The 16,491-nt window shown below is 49.9% G+C and overlaps 2 protein-coding genes across 5 annotated transcripts; both read left to right on the top strand.

Moving 5' to 3' along the window:
- The first annotated feature begins 2,175 nt into the window (after positions 1-2,175).
- TREM2 (triggering receptor expressed on myeloid cells 2) lies at positions 2,176-6,885 on the top strand. Of its 2 annotated transcripts, XM_024248685.3 has the most exons (5): positions 2,176-2,337; positions 3,771-4,121; positions 5,500-5,590; positions 6,314-6,507; positions 6,600-6,885. In XM_024248685.3, the coding sequence occupies exons 1-5, from the start codon at positions 2,208-2,210 to the stop codon at positions 6,614-6,616; spliced, it is 783 nt and encodes a 260-aa protein (XP_024104453.3). In that variant the 5' UTR covers positions 2,176-2,207; the 3' UTR covers positions 6,617-6,885. The 2 variants fall into 2 exon arrangements, with proteins under 2 accessions (XP_024104453.3, XP_024104454.3); XM_024248686.3 differs by lacking the exon at positions 6,314-6,507 and having other exon boundaries at positions 2,201-2,337; positions 6,600-6,847.
- Positions 6,886-10,600: 3,715 nt separating this feature from the next.
- TREML1 (triggering receptor expressed on myeloid cells like 1) lies at positions 10,601-16,078 on the top strand. 3 transcript variants are annotated; one of them, XM_054557461.1, is made up of 6 exons: positions 10,601-10,640; positions 11,061-11,160; positions 11,316-11,648; positions 14,039-14,141; positions 14,516-14,604; positions 15,502-16,078. In XM_054557461.1, exons 2-6 carry the CDS (start codon positions 11,118-11,120, stop codon positions 15,531-15,533), a joined length of 600 nt encoding a protein of 199 aa, XP_054413436.1. In that variant the 5' UTR covers positions 10,601-10,640; positions 11,061-11,117; the 3' UTR covers positions 15,534-16,078. The 3 variants fall into 3 exon arrangements, with proteins under 3 accessions (XP_054413436.1, XP_002816911.1, XP_002816912.1); XM_002816865.5 differs by lacking the exon at positions 10,601-10,640 and adding an exon at positions 15,110-15,162 and having other exon boundaries at positions 10,972-11,160; XM_002816866.5 differs by lacking the exon at positions 10,601-10,640 and having other exon boundaries at positions 10,972-11,160.
- The last annotated feature ends 413 nt before the right edge of the window (positions 16,079-16,491 follow it).

Here is a 16,491-nt window from a genome sequence, read left to right as displayed (position 1 = left end):
TAAAGGACTGCTATCCAGAATGTAAAGAATTTTCACAGCGCAATAATAATGATAATAATAAACAGTTCGAAATGGACAAAAGTTTTGAACTAATACTTTGCTGAAGAAGGTACAGATGGCAATAAACAATAAAAAGATGTCCAATATTGTTACTCACTAGAAAAATACAAGTTAAAATTGAAGGAGATATCACCTTAAACCTATTAGAAAGGCTTTTTAAAACCTGACAATATTAACTGTTAACAAGGATGTAAAAATGGTACAGCCTCTTTGGAAAAGACTTTGGCAGCTTTTATAGATTTAAACATACACTTACATGTGACCCAGCAGTCCCATTCTTAGGATTTTATCCAAGGGTAATAGAAACCTATGTCCACACAAAATATATGTACATGAATGTTTATAGTGGCTTTATTTATAATTGTCCCAAGCTGGAAACAACCCAAATGTCCATCAGCGGGTGAATGAATACGCTACTTGTCGTTCAACCATAGAATGAAAGATGGTTTAGCAATAAAAAGGAATACATTCTTGAGAAGTGCAACTTCATGCATGCTGAATTTATTCTGATGAGTGAATGAAGACTGACCCAAGAGGCTACATATTGTATAATTCCATGTCTATGACATTTTAGGAAGGGCAGGAAGCTACAGAAACAGATGTCAGCTCAGTAGTTGCCAGGCCCTGGATTGGAGAGAAAGAGACTGGCTAAAATGGGCACAAGGGCTCTCGCTTGAGCTAAATGAAACTTTCTATATTATGGTATTGTGTTACATAGACATGGTGATAGTGGTGGTTGTTATAGAGATGCATGGGTTTGTCAACATTTATACAACTAGACATTTAAAAGGGGTAAATTTTTGTATATGTAAATTATGGTCCAATAAACCTGACTTTTAGAAAAAGACCCTAGAAGAGTACACCTACAGAGTGATCTTCAGGCAGCCTCAGACTTCAGCCCCCAGGCCCTTGGGGCAAGGCCGGGCAGTTGGCCCTTTGAGTGGAGGCCCGTCTTCTCCTCACTATGAACTCCCCACCTCCAAGCACATTCCCTGTCCATAAGTTAGATGCACAGTAAATATGAGTAAATAAATGAATAAAAGAACAAATAAGTGAGTGTTTGCAGGAAACTAAAGTAGACCCTGATAATCTACAGGCTCCTGCAGGCTTCTCCAGCCTCTTCTGCCACTCCCAGCACAACTCCATTTCCTACTCCTAGAATTGCCTCAAGCCTCCCCCATCCAATCCCCGACTCACTGGGCCATTTCACACCTTTGTGCCTTTGCACATGTGGGTCCCTGTGCTTGGATCACCCTTCATGGGAACCTGTACATGTAGAAAAACACACCCCTACCCCCAAAACTCTGGGAAATATCCTGTCCTGTCCTGTAGGATAGGATGATCAGGAGTCCAAGCATGTGTGTGCACAAAATAAACACCAGTGTGAGCATGTGTGCACAGGAGACACCCAACAGTTCCAAGAAGGCTAAACTTGGGCAGAAAATTCCAGGTGGGAGAGAAAATTTTCTGTCTTATGTTCAGCCCATTTCCCTTTTCCCTTCTAACTAGGATAATGGTGATAGTTAATATTTGTTGAATACTGTGTGTCAGACCCTACTGGAAAGCACTTTACCTGTAGGAACTCATATGGTGCTCCCGATAACCCTTTGCGCTATCATTATTCCCACTGTATAGATCAGGGAACAGACACAGGTAGGTTTTGGATGTGTGGTTACACACCCAGAAAGTCAGGAAGTCTGGCTCCAGAGCTGTGTACTTAACTGCTGCCACACTACAGGAATGACAGCCCTGGGGGGAAGAACTAAGAGGGGCTGGGTGAGGGTCCTGGCTTCTAAGGGCACAGCTGTTCTCTAACTCTTGCAAGGCTGAAACCAGAAGACGGTGGGCATTGCAGCTGGTGGAGGGTCTGAATACAGCTGTGAGGATAGTGATCCCTGGGCTAGGCTCTGCGAGGAAACTGAGCAGTGCAGGGCCTTACCAGCCCCAGCCACCTGGGGGCCATCCTGGCTGGCACCAGCAGGAGGCTGGGCTGGCTTCTCAGAGGTCTGGGAGACTCAGCCTCCTTCTGCCAGGGCTGCAGTGGCCGACTCCTCCTCCCCTCTGTCCCCACCCTGCACCGCCTCCAGACTCCAGTCCTGACTATTGCTTAATCCCCAGGAGCCCAGTTCCCGTGGGCAGCGCCTGACATGCCTGATCCTCTCTTTTCTGCAGTTCAAGGGAAAGACGAGATCTTGCACAAGGCACTCTGCATCTGCCCTTGGCTGGGGAAGGGTGGCATGGAGCCTCTCCGGCTGCTCATCTTACTCTTTGTCACAGGTAGGATCCCCTCCGTGCCCTGCGATGCCTTCTTTCCCTCACTTTGAGCATGTGGTTGGGGAGCGGGTGGTGGGCCCTGGGGTGAATTATGAAGGCGGTGGCAGTCCTCAGCATGCCTGAGTGCCCTGTTCTGCACTCCTCTCCTCCCCACCCTGCCCATATTCTTCACACCCTCCTTCCCTCCCCAGTACCAAAACCCACTCTCAGACTCTTCCTGCATGTGGACATGTAAGGGGCTGGTGGACTCTGGTTGCATTGGAAGGCAAGGAGTGCTAACAGTGGCATCCCAGGCACTAGCTGGCAGTTGGGGGAAGCTTTGGGGGGCACTGGCACTGGTAATAGCCTCTGAAATTATAAGCCACTAATTATGAGCCCCTACAGTTATAAAGGAGGAAAGAACCTGAGGATGTTCATCTGCATCTTTGGGGCACTCTCTCCCCTGCTCTGAAGGTCCCCTTGTCCTCAGCTCTTGAAGGGAGATGAGGAGACTAGAGATTTCCATCGCTGAGTTGGGGGGGATTGAGACACCAAATTTTTATACACAATTGCTTCTTCCCACTGAGGGAAGTGCACCTTTTGCTCCCCCAGAGCATTGGACAAACCTGGGCAAGAGGAGAGATGGTGCCAAATGGAGTCTTGTTCTTGCAGCTTCTTAGATGGTGGTCGGGGGGAAGGTAGGGTTCTGAGGCATGGATGGGAGGTGGTAAGATGGGAGAGGGCCACTGCCCATCTGGTCTCTCTAGTTCCAAAAGGCAGGCCACCAGCTTCCCAATCCTATCTTTCAAGCCTCTGTCACAGTAATGGTTGAAGATGGCAGGCAAGGGAGGACCAAGAGAGGAGAAGTCAAAGCAGGGGGCTCTGGGCGCCGCCACAGCAACAGGCTGGTGCTCTAAGCCCATCTCCCCCGCCCTAAGGAGGGTTCCCAAAATAGCAGCCTCATGTCTCCCCCAAAATATCTCTGAGACGGGTCCTTCCTGAAAGGGGAACAAAGCCACAGAAATAGGGAAGCTGGAAGCTAAAGGTCAGGAAAGTCGGTACCAATGTGGGCGGCTGCGGAGCAAGCAAGAGTGGCGGGGCAGGGAGAGCCAGCCCCAGGCCAAGAGGAGAGGTCCTAGTCCCATATGATGGCAAAAAGATGTGCAGAACAGAACTGGAGGGGGTTTTAAGACCAAGTGTCTCCAGAATAGACCCAGAGAAGGTCAGTTACTTCTCCAAGGAGGCCCAGCAAGAGCAACAGTGAGAAAACCAAACCCAGGTCCCAGGTTTCCTGGTTCCCAATTTCCCACAAACACATGCTGTGCCATGTGCTCCCAACTTGTATAAGAACCTAAGGTCCTTCAGGGCAGGATTTTGGTCTGTTTAGGTCACTGAACAGAGCAAGTGTTCAATGCGTATTTGGTAAACGAAGGAGTAAATGAATGTCTCCTCCCCAGAGCTGTCTGGAGCCCACAACACCACAGTGTTCCAGGGCGTGGCAGGCCAGTCCCTGCAGGTGTCTTGCCCCTATGACTCCATGAAGCACTGGGGGAGGCGCAAGGCCTGGTGCCGCCAGCTGGGAGAGAAGGGCCCATGCCAGCGTGTGGTCAGCACGCACAACTTGTGGCTGCTGTCCTTCCTGAGGAGGCGGAATGGGAGCACAGCCATCACAGACGATACCCTGGGTGGCACTCTCACCATTACGCTGCGGAATCTACAACCCCACGATGCGGGCCTCTACCAGTGCCAGAGCCTCCATGGCAGTGAGGCTGACACCCTCAGGAAGGTCCTGGTGGAGGTGCTGGCAGGTGAGTGGGCAGCGGCTGCCTCTCTGGCCTGCCCCTGTTCCAGGCCTCATGTTTTGGGCGTCTGTGTGCAGAACCACCCACTGGGCTCTCAGAGATCTTGGGAAAACCCATCGTGTGGGTCTCATCTCCCTACTCAGGGCTACCAAGGATAGTTGTGCAGGTTGCTCACTATACAAGGGGGCCAAAATCCAGCCCAGACTCCTTTTGCCAGACTGTGTTCCCTGGTGCAGAGCTGCATCACCTGCAAGAAGGGCACCTTTCTCTACTTTGCATTAAGGCACTCTGTGAAGTAGCCTGGCCTTGGCCATCCTTGCCCAAACAGCTTTATCCATCTCCATCCAGTTAGCATGTGAACATGATAGTAGGTCCTTAAGGAGGAGATTAATTTATTCCCTCACCAACCAACCAATGGCCCTATCAACGTAAGTGAAGCACCAACCTGGTGCAGAAAATCACCCCTAGAAAGGAACACTGCTTGTGCTGGGCAATGTGCTTCACTTCTCGGGGCCTCCATTCTCTCATCTGTAAATGGAGAGGGTGGTGTCTGTCCTGCTGAACCCACAGGGTTCCCGTGAGTTTTTGTTTGGGGGGGGGTGTTGGGGGCAGGGTGTGACATGTGCTCCAAGCCTCCTGCTACTGAACTGTCTTGGGATCGTCATTCCAGGTGTGAGTAGGTGGGCCAGGGTGTCTCCTTTCTACCCCCGAGCTTTGCGCAGGGACCACCCTCCAGGAAGGCCTTCTGCTTGAGTCTGCAGAACACAACTGTGTCCCCAAAGGAGAACAAATCTGGGGCTACAGAGGCCTTTTCTGACTCTCCTCTTTTCCAGCGCCTTCTCCCAGTATGGCTCTTTACCATGGAAATGAGGTCAGGAGTAGTATTTGCCTGACGTGGGGAGGCCAGGGGAGACTGCCAGTCATAGACACAAACCCCACCTCCACCACTTTCCTAAGGATGGCGGGTGGCAGTGAACTCCCTTAGCCAACTCCCAAGAGGGAGACAGAAAAATAAAAGTAGCCCATAGCTTGCGTAGACAGCTTGACAGTTTAGATAGGATTTTCAAGTACACCCACGATTGTATTTGCTCTTCTTAGCCCCTGTGTGGAAGGAGGGGGACATTGCAGTTACTGAGCTCCGATGAGGTGCTGGATACTGCACAGAGGTGCCCTCACGGAATCCTGGCAACCCTGCTATTAAGGAAGTGTTCCTAACTGCCCACTTTATAAGTGGGTAAATTGAGGCTTATGGAGTGTAATGACTTGATCCACATAGGACCAGTGCCCAGGGGACCTCACCCCACCCATAAAGGTTCTCCTGCCAAGGTTCTCCCCCTGCCTCGAGGAGGCAGGGGCTGGAGGCTCATGGCTCTGCCTCCCATAGACCCCCTGGATCACCGGGATGCTGGAGATCTCTGGTTCCCCGGGGAGTCTGAGAGCTTCGAGGATGCCCGTGTGGAGCACAGCATCTCCAGGTACAGTGATGGGTCTTTCCTAAAACCCGTGGGCAGACTTCCACCCTGCAGAGCCCCACAGGGGGTAGGGGCTGGGCATCCTGAACTACAAATTACAAGGCAACTAGAGCCTGAAGGGCCCTGGATATGTCTTATCTAAATACCCCTCCACCAGCTGCTACATGTTAGTTAGTTAGTGTGACTGTGTCAGTTGTTCATTTATTGGAAGACTTACATAATGCTTTGTAAAGAGCAGCAGCTCTACGACTCCTAAATATCAGCTCCCGCCCCTCCCCTGGCAGCCCCCAGACATCCCCATAATTCAGCAACAATGAATGTTTTAGTACTTTAGTACAAAGCTAAGACCCCCAGATCTCTGCTTCATTGGTAGGACCAGAATCAGTTCTGACTGGTCCATGCCTGTGTACTGGTGTTTACACATTGCTCATATAACCACATGTGTGTACACACACACCCCCATGGCATAGAACTGTATACAGAAGAAAACTGCTCAGTGAGGGAAGGTGGTGTGTTTAAGTGCACTCAGCAGGTTAGTGGCAGAGCAGGCCTAGAACTCAAGTCTCTTGACTATGGGCTCCCAAAGCTCCAAAAAGGCCCATCCCAGGGATGGTGCTGGGTGGGGTGCTGAGGTCCTAGAAGCTCCTGGTTTCTCCCCATTCCCTGAGAGAAGATTCTAATCTTAGGCCATCTCAAGGCTCCCATCTGCCCTCTTGTCTCTCCAAGGAGCCTCTTGGAAGGAGAAATCCCCTTCCCACCCACTTCCATCCTTCTCCTCCTGGCCTGCATCTTTCTCATCAAGATTCTAGCAGCCAGCGCCCTCTGGGCTGCAGCCTGGCATGGACAGAAGCCAGGGATACATCCACCCAGTGAACCGGACTGTGGCCATGACCCAGGGTATCAGCTCCAAACTCTGCCAGGTGGGCTTGGAGAGCACAGCCATCAAGGGTGGACTGGGCAGGGATGGGAGGCAGTGCTGAGAGGGGCCACATGAGTCCTTGGACTATTGCAGGGCTGAGAGACACGTGAAGGAAGATGATGGGAGGAAAAGCCCAGGAGAAGTCCCATCAGGGACCAGCCCAGACTGCATACTTGCCACTTGGCCACCAGGACTCCTTGTTCTGCTCTGGCAAGAGACTACTCTGCTTGAACACTGCTTCTCCTGGACCCTGGAAGCAGGGACTGGTTGAGGGAGCGGGGAGGTGTTAAGAACACCTGACAACTTCTGAATATTGGACATTTTAAACACTCACAAATAAATCCAAGACTGTCATATTTAGCTGGATAGTTTTGGGCATCATGAAAGTCTCATTTTCTTCCACAGGGGTAAGAAAATGAATTTGGATGAGAAAAAGATATGAGATCTTCCTCCTTGAGGCCCAGGACCATAGGATACCACATCCCTCCATTCTCATAGGCTCCAATCAGCCAGTCAGTTTTTTTCTTCTCTCTCTTCCCTTCCCTAGATCTGATTGCCAAGTTCTGCCTCCTCCTCTGGGGTTTCCCTAGCATCCAGTCTTCCTCTGCTCTCCTCCCCAGCATTTACCCTCTCCATCAGCTTCCCCTGGATTATGGGACCTCCCTGTCCCAAGGCCCCCTCCAGCTGACTCAGTTCCTCCCCACCAAGGTCAACTCCTGGCAGACTCATCCATTCATCTCCTTAGAACTCTGTTTTCATCATATCACTTCCCCTTCGGAGAAATGACAAGGGCTTGATAATGTACAGCATATCAAACTGGGAACTGATGGTTCAAGCCCTTCATCATATAGAAGGGAAACTGAGGCTCAACAAGGGAAAGGAACTTACCCAAAATCCCCACCCAAAATCCCCAGTAGAGCCTGGAAATCCAAATTTCACTTGGCATTCAAGGTGCTCTTTCCTCTGACTCACTCCTACTTATTTATTCAACAAGTATTAGTTTGAGCAACCAGTCTGTGGCGAGTACTATTCTGAACACTGGAAATACAACAGTGGACAAAAGAGGCAAAAGTTGTGCCCACACGGAGCTCACTTTAGTGGAAGGAGAGGAGACAGACAATGCACACAGTAAATAAGTCAATCTGATCACCTGTTAGAGGCAAAACGTGCTGAGGAAAAAATTAAAATCAAGCAGGGTTAGGAGTATGGGTGTGCACGAGGGAGAGGGGATGATACCATCTTAAATGCGGAAGCCAGAAGGTGCCATTTGAGGAACACTTGAAGAAGGCCAGGAAGTGAGCCATGAGGATATCATGGGGAGGAGTATTTAGGGCCGAGCGAGCAGCCAGGGCAGCTCATGCAACCTCATCTCTCTCTTCAACACACACACCACCCTGGCCAAGACTCATGGGGAAACTGGGAGGAGACTCCCCTGAGGGTGAGCTTCAGGGGAAAAAAGAAGTAAGTCGGCCATATCCTTGGGCTCTCTGGACTGGGCCCTAGAGAAGTGGATGCCCAGGATCCCCTGTGGCCATAGCTCACATGGCTGTCTTGCCACCTAACCTGCGCTTGGGCACCTAAGGTTTAAATCACTAGGATGGAGCCCCTGGCATGGCCCTCATGTTCCAGCCTCACTTCCACATGTCACTCCCCTGGTCCCAGCTGTGCCCCAACCCTGCCTTGTCCACTCCCAATGTAAGCTGCTCCACTGGCTCCCTGCCCTGGAGCCTTGGGATTCTGGTCCAACCTGTGTTCCCATGGCCTCCCTGGCTCAGGGGCACATTAAACTTCCTCATTGTGTCCTGGGGCATTGCCCCCTTCCTATAGATCTAGGGCACAGGTAGCACCAAGAATGAGCCAAGCCCAAACTGCGCCTTCTCCACCCACCTCTTGCCCCAATTGTGGGCACCAGTGCCGATGAAATGGCCTGGGAAGCTCCCCAGGGCTTGCGTCGTGCTCCAGGTCAGTGGCTGCCATCAGCCCCAGCCCAGAATCAGGCTTTCCTCCTCATGGGAGCTTGGCCTTTTCTCTTTCCTTCTCTGCTGTGTCAGAGACATTCCTCTCTGGACTGGAATCACCACAGGCTCCCCTGCCTCAGACTCTCTGGGAGCACTCTGGACTGAAGGGAAGTGAGGCCATTTGGACTCAAATTTCAACTCTGCCTCCTATTAAGACACCTTAGGCAAGCTCCTCAATCCCTCTAAACCCCAGTGCCCTCGCTTGTAGAAATAAATAAACAGAACAACCACTTCCCCTACTTTGCAAGGTTTTTGTGAGGTTGAAAGAAATAACATTTGTGGCCAGATGTGGTGGCTCATGCCTATAATCCCAGCACCTTGGGAGGCTGAGGCGGGTGGATTACTTGAGGCCAGGAATTCAAGACTAGCCTGGCCAACATGGCAAAACCCTGTCTCTACAAAAAAAAAAAAAAAGAAAGACAAAAATTAGTCAGGCATGTGGTGCATGCCTGTAGTCCCAGCTACTTGGGAGGCTAAGGCAGAGAATTGCTTGAATCTAGGAGGCCAAGGTTGCAGTGAGCCAAGATTGCGCCACTGCACGTCAGCCTGGGTGACAGAGTGAGACTGTCTCAAAAGAAAAAAAAAAAAAAAGAAAGAAATAACATTGTGAACGTCCTTGGCCAGGTGACTGGCACATAGTAGGTCCTCAATAAACACTGGTTTCCTTCATCTAACACCCAGCAACATGATGTCTCCATGAAGGCCAGGATCTTGCCTGGTCACCTCTGTCCCAGGACCCAGCAGTGGACCACATTCAACACTTAGTCCAGTGTTGAATACAGTTCACCTCTTCACACAACACACCCGAGTGGCTTGTTAGTATGAAAATAACTTTCTTATAAGGAAATCAAAGAAAGCCTGATATGCATGGGCAAGACAGACGTAAGCACATCACCAACTAGGGTGACCCGTCCTGGTTTGTTCAGGACTTTTTCAGTTTTTGCACAGAAAGTCCCAAGAAACCCCTCAATCCCAAGCAAAAAGGGGAAGTTGGTCACCCAATCTCCCACTTCCACAAGGCCCAGCTTAACACATTAACTGATTTTCTCAAGCTCCTGCTCCCAGTTTCCCATTCCTCACTCCCTTGTTCCCAAAAGAAGGAAGGAAAAAGAGGAAAAAAGGAGGTGAGACAGGAGGAGACGGGAGTGAGGGAGAATGGCCTTTCCAGGCCCTTTTCTAGGTCTTACCCTCCAGATTAGGGCAATACGCCCCTCCCACCCATCCCCAGCTGCTGTAGTCTCTCTGACCACTGGTGCTTCCCCTGTGTGTGAGGTCAGATAGTTTATTAGGTTTATTACTCACACTTTGTCCCTGTTCCCCGAGCCCAATTCCACAGGGCAACATGAATGACAGCCAGGTGCCTCCTGTGCAGGCAATGAGTTTGGATCACAGGAGAGAAACCCCCAAATTATGAGACTTGGAGTTTATATAGAGAATCTGGTATATCTTCCTCTCTGGAAGAGAGAGAGAGAGAGAGAGAGAGAGAGAGAGAGAGAAACCTTTACTCTGGAATGTAAACAAATCTCCGGTGAAGAAGAGGAAGAATGCGAGCAAATCTCTGGACGTTGCACTCAAGGTATGTTTGCTATTCAATCACCCTTCAACAAAATTTGGCCAATACCCTTTGCACAGAAGGACTAGAACATGCAGCAATGTGAAAATATTTGTGAAGAATTGTCTTCCAACAGAGAAGATAGAGCATTCATGAAACAAAAATAGTATGCCAGAATTTAAAAATGCTCAAAGAATAAGGAATATCTTGTCTTGTAAATTAAAAATATTAAAAAATAACATTTTAAAAGACAAAAAAATAGAAGGATGGAAGAAAATGAGGAAATCTCCTTGAAGGCAGAACAAAAGAGACAAAAAGATGGAAAATAAGAGAGAAAAAATATAAAAATGAGATGAACACACGACATTCAATAACCAACTAGTTAAGGAGTTGCAGAAAAATGGAAGAGGAGAAGAAAATGGACATGTAATTATCAAAGCAAGAATTTGTTTCTCAGAACTGAAGAATGTGGATCCAGATGGAAGGGTTCTAGAGTGTCCAGGACAATAAATGAAGAAAGACCCAGTCCAGGGCACAGGATCAAGGTGAAACTTCCTGTTTGAGGTTGTACTGCATAAAACCTCCTAAAAGCTTGGGTGGTGGTGGGGCACTCCCAAAGAATTGAGAGTGAGAATGGCATTGGGTGAAGTGCAGGGCACTCTACCTTCCTCCTTCACAGCTGTGCACCCTCAGATTCTGTATTAGGAAGATCCTGAAGATCATCTTTCCTCTTTCTCTCTTGTCCTCCAATTGTCACAATCCTCCCATCTCACCCCTTAGCTGGGCCCCAGCCCCTGCAGGCTTCTAGCTTTCTTTGGGTCTTCTCATCCTGTCTTGCCCACCCTTACTTACCCTCAGGGCAGTTCCTGAGCACTGAGCCAACCAGGGCTTGGAAGAACTCCCTTTCCCCGCCCCTGGAGGTGCCCATCATTTCCTTTCTCCCACCCCACGTGACTGTCTGAGGCAGATGTTTCCTGCCCTCAGGAGAATGCTGCATCAGTGCCCAGGCAAGCCCAGGAGTTGACATTTCTCTGCCCAGCCATGGGCCCCAACCTGCTCTTGCTGCTGCTCCTGGGACTAGAAGGTAAGGTTCAGGAGGAACTGCAGCTTCGGGCCCCATATACTCAGCCCCATGCCCAGGAGTAACGTGTTATTGTGAATGCCACACCCATACCAGCAGCTGGGCTGGGAGGTGCTCCCAGCTCCTGCCCAAAATTCCCACCTCCTTTCCTTCCCCAGGTCAGGGCATAGTTGGCAGCCTCCCTGAGGTGCTGCAGGCACCCGTAGGAAGCTCCATTCTGGTGCAGTGCCACTACAGGCTCCAGGATGTCAAGGCTCAGAAGGTGTGGTGCCGGTTCTTGCCAGAGGGGTGCCAGCCCCTGGTGTCCTCAGCTGTGGATCGCAGAGCTCCAGCGGGCAGGCGTACATTTCTCACAGACCTGGGTGGGGGCCTGCTGCAGGTGGAAATGGTTACCCTGCAGGAAGAGGATGCTGGCGAGTATGGCTGCATGGTGGATGGGGCCAGGGGGCCCCAGATTTTGCACCGAGTCTCTCTGAACATACTGCCCCCAGGTGAGTTATCCTAGGCCGGCTACCACCCCTTGGACCTACCCTCCCCACCCCCACCTATTGCCAGGGCTCATGGGTTCTTGAGGAGTGGGGGCCCCTGGGGAGGAGGCATTCTGAGGAGATATCCTCTTGACAGCTCTGCAGGGAGCGGAAACCAAACTGGGTGGGAAGTCTGAGATAAATCAGCTGAAAACCATCCCTTTCCCCCTTCCACACTACTGCGCTTCCCCACAGGAAGGCATGTCCTTCCCACTCCAGGGACTTGGCCTCTTCTTCCAGCATTTTCAACATACTTGATGCTAACTTATTTTTTAGTTAGAAATATTTTAAACAATGTTGAATCTGAGTGTATAAAACCAGAATTAATTTTTGTAGCTTCCAGTGTTTTATTCCTGTAATAGTGGGCTTGATGGCTTAAAAATTATGGAATTCATACCTTAATTAATTTTATAAGTCTTCACAGGGCATCTAGTATGTCTCACCTACCAGTAGGTACATTCAGTGCCTGAACAACTTCAACTCCTTTCGTTTTAAAAATGGAAAAATGTCATTAATATTTTAAGCCAATATTCTTGACCCTATTTTCAGTATTAAAGACACTGTTTTTGCAGGTGTCATTCCCACAGCCCATAATTTTTCTAGTACATAAGCATTTGTTAAAAGAAAATTTTAAAATATTAAAAACTTGGGTTTTTTTTTAAAGAAAGATAGGATGTTCTAAAAATAAAAAATGGTCAGCTACCTGAAGCACAGACAGCCACTCCTTTTCTTTTATAGATACTGGCCGTTTTTTCACCTTTAGGTCTTCCTTTTCTCAAGTATTTTATGCCCAATCCCCAAATAATAAAATTAAGTAGAGCATTTTCCCTTTCCTTGTTTTTAGTTTTGTTTCATTTTGTTTTGTTTGAGACAAGGTCTCACTCTGTTGCCCAAGCTGGAGTGCAGTGGCACTATCGGCTCACTGCAACCTTGGCCTCTTGGGTTCAAGTGATTCTTGTGTCTCAGCCTCCCAAGTAGCTGGGACTACAGGTGCCCACCACCATGCCCAGCTAATTTTTGTATTTTTAGTAGAGACGGGGTTTTATCATATTGGCCAGGCTGGTCTTGAACTCCTGACCTCAAGTGATCCGCCCGCCTTGGCCTCCCAAAGTGCTGGGATTACAGGTATAAGCCACCACCCCTGGCCCCTTTCCTTGTTTTTTCTCCCCTCTAAATAAGAGGGTAGACTATGTTGTCATTAGAATCCTTCTCATCTCAAGCCTGTGGTTATTGCTTTATATTATAAATATATTGTTAATCCTTGTCATCCTTTGCCCTCCTCATTCCTTGACACTTTGAGTTACTAAATTCAGGTTCTAACTCCCTAAAAGGCAAATTGGGACAAGATGAGGCTCCCTGGGAGGAGGGTCAGGGAGGCAGGGACCTGGGCCCCCGACCTGCTGCCATGGGGCAGGTGCTGTGGAGGATGATGTTCAGGCAGGCAGGTGGCGCATACCATCCAGAGATGATGTGGCTTGTGGCTCAGGCGAGCATTTAGCTTCAGAGAAGGTGGTCAAACGCAGCCTAATAGGCACCAGGAGGGCAGGACACGTGCCACAGCAACCCCAGTTCCTGGTGTGGCATAGGATGGGGAGTAGGAATGGTGAATCTCTCAAGAACAAGGCAAGGCCCCATTCCAGTCGGTCTGAAAGGACTGGCCAGGTTCCTAAGACAAGTCTCCAGGCCCAGAGAAACCAACTCCAAGTCCTGCAGCCAGAAGTCAAGCACATCATACGGGTGACAGAAGCCTTGTCCTCAAACTGAGTCTCAGGATCCCAGCAAGGCTCTCAGCAAGGGTCAGTTGGTTAGTGTTGCATCACATGAGGGCCCACCCAGATTGCCTTCAGTCCTGAGGGCAGAGCTTGGGCTGGGGTTGCAGGGTTGCAGGTATGTGAGGAGGCCCCATTTAAGACCCATGAGATCCAGGAGCTATGTCACCATTGAGGATGAGAACTGGAGAAACCTATTCGGGTGGGAAGGAGAGGTGGGTACAGATCATCCAGTAGGTGTCTTTACACAGACTTAACAGCTTGATAAAGCCAGAGGGGTGAGGGGTAGAGCAGGTAAAAGGGAAGAAATGCAGCGGGAAGATGGGGGGAGCTGGTGGTGGAGGGAAAAGTGGGTGTAGTCACAACCAGGTAAAGACATAAAGAGCCAGTGCCATTTCCTGATCTGTGGAGTGACAGGCCCTTAAAGAACATCCCAGCCTCCCTTTTCTGTGTTTCTTCCTGGGGTCCTCTCCTTCCTTGGCTCCACTCCTCCAGTCCCTCAGACCTCAACAGGATATTGAAGCCTGCCCATATGGGCATGCACTCATTAAATGTTTCCTTCTGACTCCATTCCTGGCCTGACAGAGGAAGAAGAAGAGACCCATAAGATTGGCAGTCTGGCTGAGAATGCATTCTCAGACCCTGCAGGCAGTGCCAACCCTTTGGAACCCAGCCAGGATGAGAAGAGGTACTGACAAGATTGGATTTGGGAGGCCAGGAGAAGGGTGGTGGTGGAGACAATGACTTGTTTAGTGCTCCAAACTAAATTGAAGGGGAAAACCTATGATTCTTCCCACCTCTGGGAAACTTCTGGACAGACAGACAGACAGATACATACTTCTCTATCCTGGGTCAGCAATGGTCCCTTCATGCTGGTGATTCTTCAGCCAGGATACCTTAATGAGTCCCTCTTCTGCCCTACCTCAGTCAGCTCCCCTCATTCTATTTCATCTCCCTCTCCTAACCAAGAATGTAACCCTTCTGTCACTGCTCCAGGGCTCCTGGCCAGCAGCTCCCCACAGGCTTCAGGTCTAAGCCTGCCTATCCCTTTCTGTTCCTCAGCATCCCCTTGATCTGGGGTGCTGTGCTCCTGGTAGGTCTGCTGGTGGCAGCGGTGGTGCTGTTTGCTGTGATGGCCAAGAGGAAACAAGGTAGGTGGCTATCTTCCTATCTCAGCCTGGCCCTACCATTCTAGTATCAACCAGTTGTGCAGATGAGGCCAGGAGTCTAGGTCCAATCCCCCTACAAATGGATTTGCCTGGGCTTAAGTCTCAAGGCCCCCATATCCTAGAATTCCCAGGGCTGAGGGATGGAGGGGAGGGAAGGAGATTCAATGGGAGCAGTCTGCAGAAAGACAGGAATTAGAAAGGGTAGAGCAATGCAACGGGAGGAAAGGCATTGGAGAAGGTGGGGAAAGGGTCTTGGGAGGTAGGCTGAGTGCTGAGGTGGGTTGAAGGGAGCTCTGGAAGCAGTAAGTGGGTGGGGAGATTTACAGCAGGCTGGGGAGATGGAAGGGGTAAAGGTTTGGTGGTGGGAGTGGGGAGAGTGAGTCTGCAGTAGTGAAGAGGTTTCAGAAGCTTCTGAAGGAAGAGAGTGAGGGAAGGGCTCTGAGCCAGCCCCGGAAGCAGACTATGCTGCTGTTGTCTGTCCTGCCAGGGAACAGGCTTGGTGTCTGTGGCCGATTCCTGAGCAGCAGAGTTTCAGGCATGGTAAGAGGCCTCTGCAGGCCCGCAGCCAAATTCCCCAGACGTTCCAATCATCTCACTCGAGAGGTCCTAGGATGATGGGGTGGAGAAAGGACTGGGACCTAGTTGGGGTCCAAACCCTCTTCCTAAATGCCATAAACTTGACACTAATGGTCTCCCTTGGCATCCCACCCTCCCAGATTTGGGGAGAAACTTGGGGCTTGAAAATCTTCACAATGAAGCCCTCTTGCCCACTGACATACTCAGGATTCAAGAGATAGATCTAGTGTGGTCCTGGGCTTCCCACCAAAGGGAGTTCCGGAGCAGAGGGAGGCATTCCTGATTTGCCTGCTTTTGTTACAGAATCCCTCCTCAGTGGTCCACCACGTCAGTGACTCTGGACCAGCTGCTGAATTGCCTTTGGATGTACCACACATTAGGCTCGACTCACCACCTTCATTTGACAATACCACCTACACCAGCCTACCTCTTGATTCCCCATCAGGAAAACCTTCACTCCCAGCTCCATCCTCATTGCCCCCTCTACCTCCTAAGGTCCTGGTCTGCTCCAAGCCTGTGACATATGCCACAGTAATCTTCCCGGGAGAGAACAAGGGTGGAGGGGCCTCGTGTGGGCCAGCCCAGAATCCACCTAACAATCAGACTCCATCCAGCTAAGCTGCTCATCACACTTTAAACTCATGAGGACCATCCCTAGGGGTTCTGTGCATCCATCCAGCCAGCTCATGCCCTAGGATCCTTAGGATATCTGAGCAACCAGGGACTTTAAGATCTAATCCAATGTCCTAACTTTACTGGGGAAAGTGACGCTCAGACATGACTGAGATGTCTGGGGGAAGACCTCCCTGCAACCCACTCCCCCACTGGTTCTTCTGCCATTACACACTGGGCTAAATAAACCCTAATAATGATGTGCAAACTCTTAATGGCTGAATGGGAAAGGAAATTGCCCAAGTTTGACTAATTGCTTGGCCTGTGAATGGAAAAGACTCTGGTCTAAATTTTGTGCTGTATGATCTCCTGTCTCTCGTCAGTGGGGAAATGGTTTCCTTCCCTGGTCAGAACACTACAATGCAGTTTGATTCAAGGGACTCTGAAAAGTCTTCTTCAAAAGTATTTTTTGCTTATCTCATGATGCCTCCAAGTATAGATTCATTTGCTTGAGTCAAGGAAGCTCTTCTCCTTTCTGTTCTGCACCTTGTGAATATGTGACATGATGCGAAGGCATACGATAGGGCGGGGGTGGTGTTAGGTTAACGATAAGTTAAAAGAGAGCCAGGACAAATGGTGTGTGAGAAATGGGACTGGAAAGAAATAGGAATAAGGACAGAA

This window comes from Pongo abelii, chromosome 5, assembly GCF_028885655.2.
Source record: "Pongo abelii isolate AG06213 chromosome 5, NHGRI_mPonAbe1-v2.0_pri, whole genome shotgun sequence".
NCBI lineage: Eukaryota > Metazoa > Chordata > Mammalia > Primates > Hominidae > Pongo > Pongo abelii.
The sequence above is the reverse complement of the archived record's forward strand: the minus strand, read 5'-3'. Positions and strand labels throughout refer to the sequence as shown.

Bases quoted from the DNA above. Each gene is read 5' to 3' on its own strand.
- TREM2 (XM_024248685.3), top strand. From the start codon at position 2,208: ATGCCTGATCCTCTCTTTTCTGCAGTTCAAGGGAAAGACGAGATCTTG. The intron at 2,338-3,770 runs GTAGGATCCCCT...TCTCCTCCCCAG, and splicing joins CATCTTACTCTTTGTCACAG to AGCTGTCTGGAGCCCACAAC. The intron at 4,122-5,499 runs GTGAGTGGGCAG...TGCCTCCCATAG, and splicing joins CCTGGTGGAGGTGCTGGCAG to ACCCCCTGGATCACCGGGAT.
- TREML1 (XM_002816865.5), top strand. From the start codon at position 11,118: ATGGGCCCCAACCTGCTCTTGCTGCTGCTCCTGGGACTAGAAG. The intron at 11,649-14,038 runs GTGAGTTATCCT...CTGGCCTGACAG, and splicing joins TCTGAACATACTGCCCCCAG to AGGAAGAAGAAGAGACCCAT. The intron at 14,605-15,109 runs GTAGGTGGCTAT...CTGTCCTGCCAG, and splicing joins GATGGCCAAGAGGAAACAAG to GGAACAGGCTTGGTGTCTGT.